This window comes from Anolis sagrei, chromosome 6, assembly GCF_037176765.1.
Source record: "Anolis sagrei isolate rAnoSag1 chromosome 6, rAnoSag1.mat, whole genome shotgun sequence".
NCBI lineage: Eukaryota > Metazoa > Chordata > Lepidosauria > Squamata > Dactyloidae > Anolis > Anolis sagrei.
The window spans coordinates 9,231,783-9,251,620 of NC_090026.1; the positions used below are offsets into that span (position 1 = coordinate 9,231,783).

At 46.1% G+C, this 19,838-nt stretch overlaps 1 protein-coding gene across 1 annotated transcript in view; it reads left to right on the plus strand.

The window, feature by feature from the left end:
• ACIN1 (apoptotic chromatin condensation inducer 1) overlaps window positions 1–19,838 on the plus strand; it is a 65,152-nt gene that overhangs the window by 22,261 nt on the left and 23,053 nt on the right. Inside the window, 4 exon segments of the mRNA XM_060780028.2 lie at window positions 2,459–2,547; window positions 2,676–4,139; window positions 8,777–9,019; window positions 9,301–9,401. Of these exon segments, the coding sequence (XP_060636011.2) occupies window positions 2,459–2,547; window positions 2,676–4,139; window positions 8,777–9,019; window positions 9,301–9,401 (1,897 nt within the window).

Consider the following 19,838-nt stretch of genomic DNA (forward strand, 5'->3'; position numbering starts at 1 on the left):
ATTATTATTGTCATTGCAATGATTTTCCATTGGTAGGGAAACAGGTGGCATTGGTGGGTACAGTCTTAGAAAAGAAGGGGACGAGAAGAGGAAGATGCATCCTAAAGGCAACATTTTTGGAGTAGAGGATGTACAGATCTTTGGGGGGTAGTTTTGAGGGGTACGTATAGTTCATAATATACCAGACACTTTAGTACAGGCATGGATCAAACTTTGTCCCTTTGGGTGTTTTGGTCTTAAACTTCCACCATTCCTAACAGCCTCAGGCCCCTTCCTTTTCTCCCTCAGCCCTCTGGCTGTTTGGGACTTCATTTCCCACCATTCCTAACAGCTTCAGGCCCCATTCACAAGGCATGGGCAAACTTGGGCCTTCCAGGTGTTTTGGACTTCAACTCCCACAATTCCTAACAGCCTCAGGCCCCTTCCTTTTCTCCCTCAGCCCTCTGGCTGTTTGGGACTTCATTTCCCACCATTCCTAACAGCTTCAGGCCCCATTCACAAGGCATGGGCAAACTTGGGCCTTCCAGGTGTTTTGGACTTCAACTCCCACAATTCCTAACAGCCTCAGGCCCCTTCCTTTTCTCCCTCAGCCCTCTGGCTGTTTGGGACTTCATTTCCCACCATTCCTAACAGCTTCAGGCCCCATTCACAAGGCATGGGCAAACTTGGGCCTTCCAGGTGTTTTGGACTTCAACTCCCACAATTCCTAACAGCCTCAGGCCCCTTCCTTTCCCCCCTCAGCCGCTTAAGCGGCTGAGGGGGGAAAGGAAGGGGCCTGAGGCTGTTAGGAATTGTGGGAGTTGAAGTCCAAAACACCTGGAGGGCCAAAGTTTACCCATGCCTGAGCTAGAACCATTCTTCTTTATTACTGAGGAAGATATCCATGTGAACATTTTGAGCATTTGAGCTCAAAATCACTTTGCTGCTTCTCAGAAAGAGGTGTAATTCTTTTTCAGCATATGGATGCTGTCTACTTGAATTCCAAGCCAAGAGAGAGAAGGCGCCCCAAATGGGCAGGCATATTTGCATCTTTCCTATTACTCCTCCTCTTTTTAGTTCAGAACACGTATCTTCCCTCTGTCCTTCTGCTGAATTTCTCTGTTGACTGGGAAAGGGGAGGCATTTTCATAAAACACCCAGAAGGCCTTCCAGATGCTATGCTGCTCTGAACGGGGCTTAAGATGTGACCCTGTTAACTATTGGTATCCATCCCCATATATGCTGATCTCTGTGGTTTTGTGAAGATCAAAGCTTGGGTAAAAAATGTACCCCAGCTTTCCGTGACCCAGTTGGGTGTAACTTCCAGAATCTCTCAGGCAGCTGTGCTTCTGTCCATCATCCTTGTTGTCCCTGGACAACTTAGATGCAGACAGATCAAAGACAAATCTGCATCTGGATCAGGTTGTCTCACACACACACTATCTTGCCCAAGAAGAAGATACACACTGGAGAGGAGGAATCTGCAGCAGTTTGGAGTTCAGCCATCTTCTCTCTCCATTCTTTCTTGTCACACACTGTCTTGTCAGATAAAAAATATGCCACATAGATTATGGGTAAAGAATAAGAATTTTACACCTATCAGGCCAACATCTATATAAATAAAAATGTAATGTTCATTTGTGTAATTAACATAACTCAAAAACCACTGGGTGAATTGACACCAAATTTGGACACAAGACACCTATCAGGCCAACAAGTGACCACCACTCATAAAAACACTGAAAAACACAGCAGAAGAGACTTAAAAAGCCAAAAATACATTATATATTAGTATATATTCACAAAACCACATTTATACAAATACACACACACACACACACGTATATATACGCAAAACACATATACACAGACTGGGCCACAGCAACACGTGGCAGGGGATGGCTAGTATGTATATATACAGTCATGTGAAAAATTGCACTGACTCACACAGTGTCCTTTGAGAGAGATTCAAAAGGTCCTTAGGTGTCCATGAGAAAAGTCTTCTTCCAGTAGCCCAGAAGCAAAACCAGCCTTGGTAAGCTCCTTAACAAAAAACTAAATATGTAACTGTTGCCAAATCTCTCAGGCTCAGCTAGCTTCTAGGGCATAGTCCAACCAATCAGCTTCGTGCTTTGCATTTTCAGTTAATCCACTCACCAACTGATTTTTACATACTCCAACAGATTTGTCCATCCATCCAGTGACAAAGAAAGACTCTGGGGATCCAGATAATGCTAATGATTTGATAGTGAAGTGAGTGAGCAAGGGTAATGCCAAAACGTCTATGGCAGGATTGTTTGCTTCAGGCCTTATTCCTCTATCTGGTTTTTTCATAGACTGCCTGTGTACTATAAAATGATACTTGTCCATCCATTGTTCCCCGTCTTCCCAAGTTTCCCTTGCAAGCGACCTGCTGCTGTATCTATCAGGAAAATTATGTCCAGCGCCCCGTCTGATGGCTGTCCCATTCCTTTGCTAGGCAAAAGCTGCATCACGTCACGGGAAAGGGAGGAGTCTGATGAAGAACAACCCAGGAGACCAGAGCAACATCCTTCCCGGGTTAGGCAGGTAAATTACAACAACAGGAGTTGAAAATAAGGCAGTGGAGGACTGGATATGCGGGCTTTGCCCCACTCACTGTAGGGGTGTTTGGTCAACCTTTTAGATAAGACTATATGATCCATTCTTCCCTTTAGGCAAGAGCTGTCAAGCCCCCTCCACCGAGCAGTGAAGAACGGGAAACATCTCTTAGGAGTCGACGGGCCATCCAGCGGGCATCCATAAAAGATGAAGAGGAGGAGGAAGAAGAAGAGGAGGAGGAAGAAGAGGAGGAGGAGGAAGAAGAAGACGAGGATGCTGTCCCCTTGCTGCCAAAACTGTTGCTGCCGGCCGAGCCGGTAGGGTCAGCTCCCTTGGAAGAATCTTCACCGCCTGTCACTGTAGAAACCCCGCAAAAGGAGGTTGCAGCCAAGAGTCCAGACACTCAAGGCTGTGGAGCAGCTACCCCTCTTCTCTCCCCCACAAAGGGGCCTGCTAAGGAGGAGATGAGACCCCCTGAGGAGGAGATGGGACCTCCTGAGGAGGAGAAGGGGCCTTCTAAGGAAGAGGTGGTGCCTGTTGAGGAGGAGATGGGGCCTGTTGAGGAGGAGATGAAGCCTGCTGAGGAGGAGATGAGGCCTGCTAAGGAGGAGATGGGGCCTGTTGAGGAGGAGATGAGGCCTGCTAAGGAGGAGATGAGGCCTGCTGAGGAGGAGATGGAGCCCACAGTGCCAGCAGACAGGGAAGAGCAGCAGGAAACAGTCATGGAAGAACCACAGGAGGAGAAAGGGGAATGTGGGGTCCCAGGCCCTCAGGAAAAGGAGCCAGTCGAGGTTGTGGAATCAGAGGCCGCAGCCCAGTTACCAGAAGCCTTAAAGGAGAGAGCGGATGAAGACGTGGAGTGTCAGGAGCAGCAAGGAGTGCCTAGCCCCCATGGGACTCCCGAGATGCAGGCAGCAGATCTGAATGAGGCCAGCCCTGCTCCTCTGCAGCCCCACCAAGCGATGGAAGAGCCAGAGAGAGATGAAGACCAAGAGGAAGCAGCGGAAACACTCAGGAGCCTGGAGGAAGCAGCAACAGCAGCAGCTGCAGCCCTTACCCAGGCATCCCCCTCGCCCCCGCAGTTAACCGAAGCACAGCAGGCCCAACAAGACCACGGGGGAGACGAGCCCCCTCTGCCCCTCTTGACAAAGGAAGCCTCAGCTGAGCCCAGTCCTGCTGAAGATGAGGCCCCTCCGCCGCTCTCCTGCCCCTCTCCCCCCTCTCAGGAACCTCCGGGCAGAGTCAGTCCTGACATCCCCGAGGACAAGCCCAGCCACTTGCCATCTCCCTTGCCTCTCCCCCAGCACCAACAGGAACGGCCCGAGGGCTCCAGCTCATCCTGCTCCTCTTCTTCCTCAGCATCCAGTTCTTCCAGGTCCCGATCTCACTCCCGGGGAAGCTCGCAACCCCGGTCCCGCGCCAGAAGGCCCCGCTCTGGCTCTTCAGAGTCGCCTGCAAGGAAGCGACGGGCTTCCGGCTCTCCATCTCGTTCCGGCTCTGAGCGGCACAGCAGTTCATCCTCCAGGTCTCGCTCTAGGTCCCGTTCACGATCACGCTCCAGCAGCAGGAGCAGCAGAAAGGTGAGTGGAGTTCTGGCTTGCCTGACTCTTCCGGGGTCGCTCTAGGTGGCTGCTGCTGACAAGCAAGAGCACTTTTTCATCTTGTCAAGATCCTTGTATTGGGTTCTTCGGGAACAGTCCAAGTCCCCAAGCAGCCTATACTTGTGCAGATGTTTTCCCAGGCAGGGAGAAAGGGAATAATAATAATAATAATAATAATAATAATAATAATAATAATAATAATAGTCGTCTCTGGCACAAGCCAGTAAAAGTGGTCCCAGTGGTGATTGGCAAACTGGGTGCAGTGCTTAAAGACCTTGGCCTGCACTTAAACACAATGGGCGCTGACAAAATGACCATCTGTCAGCTGCAAAAGGCCACCCTACTTGGATCTGCACACATTATTCACCGATACATCACACAGTCCTAGACCCTTGAGAAGTGTCTGACATGTGATCCAATACAACAGCCAGCATAGTGATCTTGTTTGCTGTGAACTCATCTTGTTGTGTTTCAAATAATAATAATAATAATAATAATTTAAAAAAAAGTGGTCCTAGTGATGATTGGAACACTGGGTGCAGTGCCTAAAGACCTTGATCTGCACTTAAACACAATGGGCGCTGACAAAATTACCATCTGTCAGCTGCAAAAGGCCATCCTACTTGGATCTGCACGCATTATTCGCCAATACATCACACAGTCCTAGACCCTTGATAAGTGTCTGACGTGTGATCCAATACAACAGCCAGCATAGTGATCTTGTTTGCTGTGTAGTAATCTTGATGTGTTTCAGATAATAATAACTTTATTTGTAACCTGCCCTGTCTACCCGAGGGGACTCGGGGCAGTTTCCAACAGAAGAATGGCAAACATTGAATGCCAAAGAAGAACAGTAATCAATAACAACCAAACTAAAACCAATAAACAAAACAATATAAGAACTTATAACACCAAAACAAGATATTCGGATAGTTATATAGAATGTAAACAATGCAAATCAATCAAACTTCATCCATCTCTCACTTTATTTATATCCCACCTTTCTCTCAGACTGGGAATCATTTCATCTCCTCATTGAGGGTGGTTTGCTGCCTCCTTGCTCTGTATTTCCAACATTTGTTCTTCGTGGTGTCACCATTGTAGCAGCAGTTCATCCCAGGTCCTTCCCTGACTTGGATAGAAAATGCATTCAAGCAGAGTTCAGAAGAAACCACCGCTAGTAGCTGCCAAGGCTCTGCTGCCCCTTTGCCTGAACTCCAGCATCCTTGTTTGAAGCTGCAGCAGCAGGGGGTGGAAAGAATTCCTTGCCCCCGGCAAGCTCCACCTTCAAAGCAAACAGGCGTTGCCAGCTCAGGGCAAATCAAACTTAGGGCGCTCGTGACGAATGCTGCTGGGCCTCAGAGGCCCCCACTTGCCTCTGGCTAAACTTTTCAACCTATGGTATGTGAAAGGGAACACTTCCCTTGAGCAGCATTAAAAAAATAAGCATCCCACGGGTTGTATTAAAAAAGAAATGGCTGGGAAAAAGAACTGGAGGAGGAGGTGGAAGAAGAAATCATTTTAAGGCAATTTTCACAGAATCACTCTTGTTATGCTTTCTGTAGCAATATATATATATATATTAGCAATTTTTTTGTAGAGGGTTGTCATTGCCTTCCTCTGAAGCTGAGAGAGTGTGAATTGCCTAAATTCACCAACTGGATTTTCATGGCTCATTGGGAATTTGTACCCCAGTTTTCCAGAGTCCTATTTATGCCACTTTTGGAGTGCTTTTTCAAAAGCCACTGTTTGCCCTTGACATTAAGTCTACTTGTGTCCAACTCTGGGAGGTGGTGCTCATTTCAGTTTCTAAGCCAAAGAGCTGGCGTTGTCCATAGACACCTCCAAGGCATGACCTTCCCACTGAAGCAGTACCTATTGATCTACTCACATTTGCATGTTTTCGAACTCCTGGGTCGGCAGAAGCCGGGCCTAACAGTGGGAGCTTACCCCGCTTTCCGGATTCAAAACACCAACAACTTTCAGTCAGCAAGTTCATCAGCTCAGTGGTTTAACCTACTGCACTACCATTCATTCCTGTAATTGTACCCCAAAATTTATTATTATTAACTTTATTTATACCCCGCTAACATCTCCCGAAGGACTCGGTGCGGCTTACAAAAGGCCAAGGCCCAACACAACAATAAAACAACAGCATAACAAATACAACAATACATAAATTCATAAAGCTAAACAATAAACATTAAATCAATAGCAATAAACAAAATCCTCAAGCTAGATCATACTTAAGTGGCCAGAGCTGCCTTGAAAGAGAAGCAGTCTTGATAAATGATACATAGGCTATGTCAACTGCAGAGGGTGAGCACAACTCAAGAGGTGCATTCCATCTTGTTGAGAGAATTAGGCGGCGGGAGGGGGGAGGGAATGCCTCTTTAAGGATTGTGCTGGTCTTAACATATCAGTAAATCTTTTAAAAACAAACAAAATGCACACATCCATTTGGAGTCCTATCTTGTACACACGCTTATGTAGATATCATCTGATTGACAAACACACATTCTTAAATGGTTGTCGTTTTTAGAGATATGGTGCCATCTCAGGGTGAATCTACACTGTAGAATCAATGTAGTTTGACACCACCGCAACTTCCATGGCTCAATCCTATGCGATCCTGAGGTTTTAGTTTGGTGAGACACTGGCAGGTTTTGTCAGAAGGCTACAGACCTTTTAAAAACATAGTTCCCATGATTCCATAGTACTTAAAAGTGCTGCCAAACTGCATTAATTTGACACTGTAGATCAGGCATGGGCAAACTTCGGCCCTCAAGGTGTTTTGGACTGCAGCATAAGCGACTGAGGGGGGAAAGGAAGGGGCCTGAGGCTGTCAGGAATTGTGGGAGTTGCAGTCCAAAACACCTGGAGGGCCGAAGTTTGCCCATTCCTGCTTTAGATCCAACCTCTGTTAATGAACTAAAATAAAAAAGAAGAAATTAGACAAAATTGGAAGTTGGATGGAACAAATAAAGGAGAAGAGCAGCATTAAGGAAATCCTAGGCAAATTAAATATATCATGGCTCCATTGGGTCCAACTGGACCAGTGGTTCAAAAATTGGAAAGGAAAGAGAACTATAATATTAAAAGAACAGGCTAAAGAAGAAAATGAGCATCAAAAGGGGATAACAAGTATGATAAACAAAATATTAATAGAGATTAAAGGGGGACGAAAGGGGATACAAACAAGGGAACAATGGGAGGAAGAAATGGGAATAAAAATAGGAGAAAGGAATTGGGAAAAATTATGGAGAGCAAGACACCTCAAGAATTTATCATTTAGGATAAAAGAAAACTACAAGATGGTATGGAAATGGTACCTGACCCCGACAAATATACACAATATGGATAAGGGTTGTTCAGAAAAATGTTATCAAGGGGTTATCAAGAAAGGGGTACATATATCCACATGTGGTGGCAAAGCAAATATGTACAGAGTTCCTGGGGAAAAGTTATAGTAGAAATAAAAAATATTATGAAGAAAAAATTAATATAAATCCGGCACCTATACTGTTATCTATTTATAATACAGATGAATGAGGGAAAAATGAAAAGAATCTGATAACGATGTTGTTAACGGCTGCAAGGCAAAATATTGGAAAGGAGAGGTGGAAATTAAGATAAAAGAATGGTACAAGGAAATTTGGAAATTAGCAATCTATATAAATAAAATGTAATGTTTGTTTGTGGGATTAACAGAACTCAAAAACCACTGGACGAATTGACATGAAATTTGGACACAAGACACCTAACAACCCAATGTATGTCCTTCACTCAAAAAAATTGATTTTGTCATTTGGGAGTTGTAGTTAACCTACAATCAAAGAGCATTCTGAACCCCACCAACGATGGAATTGAACCAAACTTGGCACACAGAACTCCCATGACCAACAGAAAATACTGGAAGGGTTTGGTGAGCAGTGTCCTTTGGTTTTGGAGTTGTAGTTCACCTACATCTAGAGTACTGTGGACTCAAACAATGATGACCAAACTCTACACAAATATTCAGTATGCCCAAATGTGAACACTGGTGGGGTTTGGGGAAGATAGAATCTTGACATTTCGGAGTTGTAGTTGCTGGGATTTATAGTTCACCTACAATCATTCTGAAGACCACCAATGAAAGAATTGGACCAAACCTCCCACACAGAACCCCCATGACCACCAGAGTGGGCCACAGCAATGTGTGGCAGGTGTCAGCTAGTAAATGATAAATTAACATGCAATCTAAAGGTCAAAAAAGGCCTTAGGAGGGATAATGATTTTGAAAATATTTGGAAAATATTTATTGAAGAAACATTAAGGAAAGAAGATGGGAACCAACCTCCACCAGAAGAAATGAGGTTTTGGCGGGAGCATAAAGAAAATAAGAACTCCGGAGATGGGGAGCACAAGGGGTAGCACAACTGGGGAAAGGAGAAGTAATTTTATGAATTATAGAGATGGGTTTTTTAATGAAATGAATATACATGCAATAAAATTATTTTAAAAAATAAATATGTGTTGCTGCTATCCCCAGTTCCTTCTCCCACCCTTATTGGTCTTCCTTAAGCAGATAAACCAGCTCTGTCTGTGTCATTAAGATTCTGTCTTTCCCATTCCAGTCTCGCAGCCCTGGAGCATCAAGGGACAGTTCCAGCTACCCTCACACCAAAGAGCCCTCTCCAGTGGGGGAAACCCTCTCACACCGCAGCCCTCAGGCCCAGCCAGACATGCCATCAAGCTGCCAGGAAGAGGAAAAAACAGCCACTCATTCCCCACCTTCGGACCCTCCGAAGCATCTCAGCCACATCCAACAGAAGCAGGAGCACCAAGACATGGAGTTGGAGAGCACAGTTCCTGACCGAGTACGGAGCCGAGGGGACGGAAATGGGGAATGGTTTTCTCTTTTTCGGGGTGCCTTCTTCCCTTTAGTTCATCTTTGGAGGAGGTGGCAGTTAGAGTGGAAGACAAAGGAGCTTACTTTGGACTACAACTCCCTCAATCCCCCAGCCTGCTTGGCCAGTAGGGGATTCTGAGTGTTGTAGTTCCTCCAGACCATTTTCAAAGCTCTAAGTAGTGGTTGAGGGAGATTTTGAGACCCTGGCTGTTGGCCTCTTCCTGCTAAACTAGGCCTTTCCTTCCACAGGGCAGTCCAGAGCCTCCCTCTCCTATGGAGGCTTCTGGCCTAGACAGCGAGGTCCCGGCCTGGGAGCCCCAGCATCCACCTGAGCAGCAGCACAGCGAAAGGTAAGTATCGAGAGCCAAGTGATGTGGGCAGTGTGTGTGTGTGAAAGACTAACGGGTACAGTGTCACACACCACAGTTCAAAGAGACCCCAAGGACCATCCAATCGAATCCCTGCCATTCAGGAAAATACAGGGTGCAGCAGCATAACTTCCTTTTTTAAAACGTGTGCCATTCAGTCGGTTGAAGACGTAGCGGAGCGCTAGTGGTCTCGTTCGAGAGGCGGAAGTATAAAGTTTTGTCCTGACACAGTTCAGTCGCCATCATGCGTTGGAACAGTGAGGAGCGTGCTTTTGCCGTTGAGGCCTATTTTTCGAGCGGATTTGGAGTGGCCAGCCCGCTCTCCAGATTTGGCCCCGTGTGATTTTTTTCTATGGGGTTTTTGAAATCCTGTGTTTATGTGAACTGTCCAAGGACCCTACAAGATTTGAAGACCAACATCCAGGAAGAAATTGCCACCGTAACGCCTCCTATGCTGGCAAGAGTCATGACAAACGCCAGAAATCGGTTTACTCAGTGTATGGAGAATGTGGGACGTCACCTACCTAATGTGATCCTCAAAACTTCATAAAACAAAACTTTAGGTATGCACCTACATTATATTTTTTTTCTGGGTTGTTGTAGGGGTTTTTTTGGGCTATATGACCATGACCTCACTACCTCTGAGGATGCTTGCCATAGATGGAGGCGAAACGTCAGGAGAAATGCCTCTAGAACATGGCCATATAGCCCGAAAAAACCTACAACAACCCAGTGATTCCAGCCATGAAAGCTTTTGAGATTTTTTTTTCTGATTCATACAATGGGTTTTATTAAGTTTTGAAAAGAGGAAGTTCTGCTGCTGCACCCTGTGCAATGAAAACACCACGCGCTCCCCTCCGATAAAAGGCCATCCAGCATGATTCCTCTTCCCGAGAATGAGAATCCACTGGATTCCAAGGCAGCATATTCCACTCTCTACTAGCTCTTATCATACGGAAGGTCTTCCTAGTGTTTAGGTGGAATCTCTTTTCCTGCAATTTGAATCCGTTGCTTAGTTTCTTAATCTTTGGAGCAGCAGAACATATATTTGTCCCCCTGCCTCCCTCTTCAATGTGACATTTCAGATATTGAAACATGGCTATCACATCCTCTCTCAGCCTATTTTTCTCCAAGCTAAACATTCCAGATCCCTAAGCCACTCCTCATAGCACTTAGCTTCCAAACCTTTGGTCATTTTGGTCGTCCTCTGGATATGTTCCAGCTTGTCGATATCTTCTTATGAACCAGAAGCTTGTTGAGCAGGTGAAGGTCAATTCCAGACTCAGACAACACTTAGAAATTCAGTAGCGCCGCAGGGCTCAACTTGCAACCTCAAAATTGACCCAGTATTGAGCCTCAGATCACCATGTAAGATGATATCTAAGGTAGTGGTTCTCAACCTTCTAAATGCCGCAACCCCTTAAAACAGTTCCTCGTGTTGTGGTGACCCCCCCAGCCATAAAATTATTTTTGTTGCTACTTCATAACTGTCATTTTGCTACTGTTATGAATCTGATATGCAGGATGTATTTTCATTCATTTGGCACAAATACCTGATATGTCCAAATCTGGTGGGTTTGCGGGGGAGCGTTGATTTTGTCATTTGGGAGCTGTAGTTGCTAGGATTTATAGTTAACCTACAATCGAGCATTCTGAACTCCACCAACGATGGAATTGACCCAAACTTGGCACACAGAACACTCATGACCAACAGAAAATACTGGGAAGGGTTTGGTAGACATTAGCCTTGAGTTTTGGAGTTGTAGTTCACCTACATCCAGAGAGCACTGTGGATTCAAACAATGATGGATCTGCACCAAACTTGGCACAAATACTCAATATGCCCACATGTGAACACTGGTGGAGTTTGGGGGAAAATAGACTTGACATTTGCAAGTTTTAGTTGCTGGGATTTATAGTTCACCAACATTCAGAGAGCATTCTGAACCACACCAATGATAGAATTGGGCCAAATTTCCCACACAGAACCCCCATGACCAACAACAAATACTGTGGTGGTCCTTGGCTACCCCTCTGACACCCCAGGTTAATAAACGCTGTTTTGAGGAAATGCTTAAGTTAGCTGAAATGCTCTCTTGCATATGCAAGTAACTGGCACCATATCGGTGTCGATGTGTTTATTTCGTGGTTACTTCTGCAGACTATAAAACCATAGAGTTTGAGGAGACCCCAAGGGCCATCCAGTCCAATCCCAATCTACCATGCCAAAGATGCACTATCCAAGCACTCATGACCAATCCCTATCTAATCTATGTTTAAAAATCTCCAGACAGCAGCATATCCCACTGTCAGATACCTCTTATTGGGAAAGAGCCGGTCTACAGCTTCCCATTTTAAGCAGCACAGTCCTAAGGCACTGTGAAAGAACTCCTGGGATTAAGGAGGGGTGATTTTTCAGATAAATTTAAGTTCCTGTATTACTTGATTTAGAAATTAAGGACTGATGTCACTGCATGTTATCCCTTAAATCAGGTCAGGGTGTTGTTTTTCCCCCCTAACCAGCACCTGATCCCTTTAATGTAATCAGAGAAGGCCTTTCTCCATTTCTGCTGTCACATCCAGTATCCCAAAATAATTCCGTTCTGCTGAAGGCATCATATTATTACTCTTATTGGCCAGTTCTTTTTATACCGCACCAGATAATTGACTGTGTTATGGGTGGGAGTAGCTGGATAAGCAGCTTTGTTTTACACACAGTCCTTCAGGACCTTCATGAGGAGACCCAGCTATCACAAAGGGATTCCAAAGGGCAAAAGCAGGCTTGCCCTTCATCTCCCCATCCTGATACAGTTCATTTGGCCAAATTGTGTTGTTATGTGTCTTCAAGTAATTTCAGATTTACAGTGACCCTAAAGGATTTTTTGGTAGAATGTGTTCAGAGAAAGTTTGCATTTGCCTTCCTCTGAGATTGAGAATGCAACTTGCCCAAGGTAACCCAGTAGGAGTCCCTGGTGGCATAGTGGGTTAAACCCTTGTGCCGGCAGGACTGAAGACCGACAGGTCAGAGGTTTGAACCTGGGGAGAGTGTGGATGAGCTCTCTCTATCAGCTCCAGCTCCCCATGCAGGGACATGAGAGAAGCCTCCCACAAGGATCGTAAAACATCAAAACATCCGGGCATCCCCTAGGCGACGTCCTTACAGACGGCCAATCATCTCACAGCAGAAGCGACTTGCAGTTTCTCAAGTTGCTCCTGACACAGTCTCTCAAACCTAGCACTTTTATGCCATGCTGATTCTCTCCAACGCAATGCTCACTTATATGCTAAAAGATGGACCTGGTTTAACACTCCCAAACCATCCTTATTCCATTTCAAAATACTGGTAGTTCTTTTCCACAGGGCTAATTTGAGAGGAGAGGGAATAGCTTCAGGGAAGAGCCTTTTGGTGGATGAGAGACAAGCTGCCCCCTTTTTAGAACCTGGCCAGCAATGACCCAGAATCTCCTAAATGGCAGCTAGGGCTTGGCCTGGTTGCAGGGAAAGTTATTCCTGTATTTTTTTTTTGTTTTTCTTTGTTTTGTTTTGCACCAAGGTGGGCAGGAGAATGGGGCTGGGGGCATGGCTAAAGATGGAGGCACATCAAGATGGTGCATATCCTGGGGTCGTGGCAGGAGGTTGAGGCAAAGAGACAATAAAGATGTGGGGAGATAAAGGTTGGCTGATGGCTGCCTGGAATTATTTTATTATTTATTTATTACGGGTTCTTATACCCCGCCCTTCTCACCCCGGGGGGGACTCAGGGCGGCTTACAAAAGCAAGGCACAATTTGATGCCCGCGTCACAAGACAATCAATACAAAATTATTACAAATAATTGTAATTGGAACCTGGTGGGCCAGGGCCAAGTGGAAGAAATGATGGACTGGCTCCTCTTGGGCTTAGTTTGGTGGTGGGGGAAGCTGTCCATGTTGGATCTGCGCCTGTCTCAAGAGCCAAAATTTGAGGCAAAGCATTGAAAAGCCCAAGAGACCGGAAGACAGAATGGACCAGAGGGGTGGCTGCTCAGGGTGTACTATATTTTTGAGTTATGTTAATCCCACAAACGGACATTACATTTTTATTTATATACTAGCTGTACCCACCATGTGTTGCTGTGGTCAACCTTCCCTCCCTCTTCCTCTCCTTTCTTCTTTCCCTTTTTTCTTTCCTTCTCTTCATCTCCCCTTCCCCCCCCCCTTTTCTTTCCCTTCCTCTTTCTCCTCTACCTTTTCTTGGACTGCAACTCCCAGCAGTCCTCTTGATACATCTATTTACCTACATACCTATCTCTAATCTATCTATCTTATCTATCTGGAGGATTGCTGGGAGTTGCAGTCCAGGAATAGAAAATTGGAAATATGAAGGGATCGGTATGCTATCAAAGAAATCCAAGGAGAAGAAAGCTTGCAGCTTGGAAGCAGTTCATTTGGATCATCCTCTTCTCCTAAAGGGCCTGGTCTAGGGGATGCTGGGAGCTGTACTCCGGAAGAGAGTGTGGATATGCTATTGTGTGTTTGCCGGGAGAATCGTTTTGCGCATGCATTGTAGCATCTTTTTGCTTTTTATGGCTTTTTAAGACCTTTCTGCTGTGTTTTTCAGTATTTTTATGAGTGATGGTCACTTGTTGGCCTGATAGGTGTATTATGTCCAAATTTGGTGTCAATTCATCCAGTGGTTTTTGAATTATGTTAATCCCACAAACTAACATTACATTTTTTTGTATAGATTCAAACCTTTTAACTTGGCCCAGCCCGCTGTGCACATTTTTATTATTTTATTTCATTTTCTGTGTTTGATTTTGTATTAATTTGCTTTGTTTATATTTCATTTGATATTATTTGCTGTGTGTATTTTATTTTTGATTTGTTGTGAGTGTTGCGCTTGGCCTCATGTTAGCCGCCCCAAGACCTCGTTGGGGAGATGGTGGCGGGGTATAAATAAAGTTTTATTATTATTATTTTAAACACAACAGGATGAGTCCACAGCAGACACTCTGCTGGCTGTTGAATTGGATCACATGTCGGACACTTCCCAAGTGTCTAGGACTGTGTGATGTATTGGTGAATAATGCGTGCAGATCCCAGTAAGGTGGCCTTCTGCAGCTGGCAGATGGGAATTTTGTCAGCACCGATTGTGTTTAAGTACAGGCCAAGGTCTTTAGGCACTGCACCCAGTGTGTCGATCATGACTGGGACCACCTTGATTGGCTTGTGCCAGAGTCTTTGCAGTTCGATCTTTCAATCCTCATGTCGTGTCAGCTTTTCCAGTTGTTTCTCTTCAATCCTGCTGTCACCTGGGATTGCAATATCCGACGATCCATTCTTTGTTTTTTAACACGATTGTGATGTCAGGAGTATTATACTCCAAAACTCTGTCTGTCTGAATCTGGAAGTCTCAGAGGAGTTTGGCATGTTCATTCTCTGTAACTCTTTCCAGCTTGTGATCCCACCAGTTCTTTGTCGCAGACAGATGGTATTTGTGGCACAGGTTCCAATTAATCATCTGAACAACGGTGTTATGCCTCTGCTTGTAATCTGTCTGCGCGATCTTCTTGCAGCAGCTGAGGATGGGATCTGTTGTTTCATCTGCTTCCTTGCAGTCTACATTTGGGATCTGTTGTTGACTTCTCAATTATTATTATTATTATTATTATTATTATTATTATTATTATTATGAAAGCTCACAGCAATGCAGTGATTCTGGCCATGAAAGGCTTTGAAGAATCATAGAGTTGGATGAGAGCTCATGGGCCATCCAGTCCAACCCCCTGCCAAGAAGCAGGAATATTGCATTCAAAGCACCCCTGACAGATGGCCATCCAGCCTCTGTTTAAAACGTTCCAAAGAAGGTGCCTCCACCACACTCCGAGGCAGAGAGTTCCACTGCTTTTTTTTTTTTAGTGGTGTCAGGAGCGACTTGAGAAACTGCAAGTTGCTTCTGGTGTGAGATAATTGGTTGTCTGCAAGGACGTTGCCCTGGGGACAAATGGATGATTTGATGTTTTTATCATTCTCGTGGGAGGCTTCTCTCATGTCCCCGCATGAGGAGCTGGAGTTGGTAGAGGGAGCTCATCCGCCTCTCCCCGGATTCGAACCTGCGACCTGTCGGTCTTCAGTCCTGCCGGCACAGGGATTTAACCCACTGCGCCACCAGGGGCTCCCACTGCTGAACGGCTCTCACAGTCAGGGAGTTCTTCCTCATGTTCAGATGGAATCTCCTTTCATGTAGTTTGAAGCCATTGTTCCATTGTGTCCTGGTCTCCAGGGCAGCAGTAAACAAGCTTGCTCCCTCCTCCCTGTGGCTTCCTCTCACATATTTATACATGGCTATTATATCTCCTCTCATCCTTCTCTTCTTCAGGCTAAACATGCCCAGCTCCTTAAGCCGCTCCTCATAGGGCTTGTTCTCCAGACCCTTGATCATTTTAGTCGCCCTCCTCTGGACACATTCCAGCTTGTCAATATCTCTCTTAATTGTGGTGCCCAGAATTGGACAGAATATTCCAGGTGTGGTCTAACCAAAGCGGAATAGAGCATGGGTAGCATTACTTCCCTAGATCTAGACACTACACTCCTATTGATACAGGCCAAAATCCCATTGGCTTTTTTTGCCGCCACATCACATTGTTGGCTCTTGTTTAACTTGTTGTCCACGAGGACTCCAAGATCTTTTTCACACGTACTGCTCTCGAGCCAGGCATCTTCCCCCATTCTGTATCTTTGCATTTAGCTTTTTCTGCCAAAGTTGAGTATCTTGCATTTGTCCCTGTTGAACTTCATTTTGTTAGTTTTGGCCCATCTCTCTAATCTGTCAAGATCATTTTGAATTCTGCTCCTGTCCTCTGGAGTATTGGCTATCCCTGCCAATTTGGTGTCATCTGCAAACTTGATGATCCTGCCTTCTAGCCCTTCATCTAAGTCATTAATAAAGATGTTGAACAGGACCGGGCCCAGGACGGAACCCTGCGGCACTCCACTTGTCACTTCTTTCCAGGATGAAGATGAAGCATTGGTGAGCACCCTCTGGGTTCATCCATTTAACCAATTCCAGATCCACCTCACCGTAGTTTTGCCTAGCCCACATTGGACTAGTTTCCTTGCCAGAAGGTCATGGGGGACCTTGTCGAAGGCCTTACTGAAATCCAGGTACGCTACATCCACGGCATTCCCCGCATCTATCCAGCTTGTAACTATTGAAAAGAGATCAGATTAGTCTGGCATGACTTGTTTTTGATAAATCCATGTTGACTATTAGCGTTAGTGTTTGCAGACCACTTCCTTAACGATCTTTTCCAGAATCTTGCCTGGTATCGAGTATGTTGCATTTCTCCCCGTTGAACTTAATTTTGTTAGTTTTGGCCCATCTCTCTAATCTGTCAAGATAGTTTTGAATTCTGCTCCTGTCCTCTGGAGTATTGGCTATCCCTCCCAATTTGGTGTCATCTGCAAACTCGATGATCCTGCCTTCTAACCCTTCATCTAAGTCATTAATAAAGATGTTGAACAGGACCGGGCCCAGGACGGAACCCTGCAGCACTCTGCTAGTTCATTCTCTGTAACTCTTTCTGGCTTGTGATCTCACCAATTCTTTGTCTTAGGCAGATGGTATTTGTGGCACAAGTTCCAATGAATCATCTGAGCAACGGTGTTATGCCTCTGCTTGTAGTCTGTCTGCGCGATCTTCTTGCAGCAGCTGAGGGTGGGATCTATTGTTTCATCTGCTTCCTTGCAGAGTCTACATATGGGATGCTCCAAATTTATTTATTATTTATTTCAGAGTTTTATATACCGACCTTCTCACCTCTTTTGAGGGACTCAGACCGGTTTCCAACCATAAAAACACATACAATCGGTAAAAACATTATAGTTCATATTACAATAACACATTAAAACAACAAATATATCCAAAACTACAATGGTCAGTCGTCATACTAAAAAACAATTATACATCATCTTCCATGTCTTAGGGCAGTGGTTCTCAACCTGGGGTCCCCAGATGTTTTTGGCCTACAACTCCCAGAAATCCCAGCCAGTTTACCAGCTGTTAGGATTTCTGGGAGTTGAAGGCCAAAAACATCTGGGGACCCCAGGTTGAGAACCACTGTCTTAGGGTGTTGTCTCACTCATCAAAAGCCTGTCTACATAACCACGTCTTCACCTGTTTCCTAAAAGTCAGGGTAGAAGGGGCGGTTCTGATCTCCAGTGGGAGAGAGTTCCAGAGTCGTGGGGACACCACCGAGAAGGCCCTGTCCCTCGTCCCCACCAGACACGCTTGTAAGGCCGGTGGGAAACTCTTGTCTGTCTGAATTTGGAAGTCCCAGAGTAGTTTGACGTGTTCAGTCTCTGTAACTTTTTCCGGCTTGTGATCCCACCAGTTCTTTGTCGCAGAGAGATGGTCTTTGTGGCACAAGTTCCAATGAATCCTCTGAGCGACCGTGTTGTGCCTTTGCCTGTAGTCTGTCTGCATGATCTTCTTGGATGGGATCTATTGTTTCATCTGCTTCCTTGCAGAGTCTACATTTGGTGTCTGTTGTCGACTTTTCAATTATTATTATTGTATTGTTGAAGGCTTTCATGGCCGGAATCACTGGATTGTTGTAGGTTTTTCTGGGCTATATGGCCATGTTCTAGAGGCATTTTTTTCCTGATGTTTCGCCTGCATAGATGCAGGCGAAACGTCAGGAAAAAATGCCTCTAGAACATGGCCATATAGCCCAGAAAAACCTACAACAACCCATTATTATTATTATTATTATTATTATTATTATGAAAGCTCACAGCAACCCAGTGATTCTGGCCATGAAAGGCTTCGACTTCTGGCTTGGGCCTGTGGAACTGTGGCCAGCCAGGTGGAGGCCCACCAGAATGAGGCTTCAGTCCAGCAACTCAGCTTGCCTGGGAAAGGTGCGCCTGTGGAGTCTGTGCCTGTGAGGCCCACCAGAATGAGGCTTCATTCCAGCAACCCGGCTTGGTGGCTGGGAAAGCTGCGCCTGTGGAGTCTGTGCCTGCCTCTCAGGATCTGGAGGTGCAAGTGGGCCTCGCCCTGATGTCCCTTCTCCCTTCCCTGCAGCATCTCCTGCCTCCATCCTTCCTTCTCTTCGGGGGTCTGGGCCTTCCTCCTCCTCCTCCTCCTCCTCCTCCTCCTCCTCCTCCTCCTCCTCTTTCCCCCTCCCCTCCCCATCTCTCGCGGGGGCTGCTGGGAAAGCGGCAGCGGCGGCAAGATGGCTGCGCCGCCCCTCGGCGGCTCCGGTGCGCGCTCTCCCTCGCCTCTGCCCGTGCCGCCGCCGCCTCCACAGCCGCTGCTCCCGTGCCTTTCGCTTCCCTCCCCGGGCCCTTCCTCGTCGCCTTCGCCGTCCCCTCTGCGGTGCTCCCTGGCCTAGAGGAAGAGGAGGAGGAGGAGGAGGGAGCCGCAGCCTTTGCGTGCCTTTGCGGCCATGCTGCTCTCCGAGAGCAAGGGAGGGTGAGACCGGGGGCCCGGCCTGGATGGGGCCTCCTTCCCCTTGCCATCCATCCATTCATCCCTCCATCCACCCTCTTAGTCTGAACCCACGTTGATCCTTGGGCCTCCCTTCTAGCCGCCTCCCTTCCTTCTAATTCCATCCATTCATTCATTCCTCTGCCTCTCTCTCTCTCTAGTCTCCCTCCTTGACTGCCCTTCCCCCTCTCTCTCCCTTTCTCCTTCCCTTCTCCCTCCTCCTCCTCCTCCACTGGGCCCCTCTGCCATCCATTTTCTTTCTCCCCCTCCTCTATTCATCTGACAGGGTCACTCTTCCCCCTTCTCCTTCCCTCCCTCCCTCCCTTCTTCCCCTTTCGCTGCATTTCTCTTTCTCCATCCTTTTCCTCTCCTCAGCATCAGCATCTCTTCCCCACCCTCCATCATTCTGCAGATATTTCTATCTCACTCTGATTTTTTTTCTCTCCTTTTCCTCTTGTGTTTGCCCTCTCCCTCCTTGGCACGTGTCTTGATTTTTCTTTTCTTTTCTGAGCTGCCTCCCTCTTCTGCCCTTCTTTCCCCAGGTTTTGTCAGTGCCCTTCCGTCACCCGGTTGGTTTTATATGCGGCTTTCCTCTCCAAAAGCGAGCCACTGTGGGTCTTGTTTTAAGAGGGGCAAACCAGATGTAAATATTATTGTTAATTGCAATAGTAATAATTCCGTGCCCTTCAGTCACCCAGTTGGTTTTATATGCAACTTATCCTCTCCTAAAACAAGCCACTGTGGGTCTTAAGCCACTGTGGGTTTTAAGAGGGGCAAACCAGATGTAAATATTATTGTTACCATTGCAATAGTAGTGATTTTCCACTGGTTGTTCCATTCTCCTTGGTCACCCAGTTGGTTTTATATGCAGCTTTCCTCTCCTAAAATGAGCCACTGTGGGTCTTGTTTAAAGAGGGGCAAACCAGATGTAAATATTATTATTATT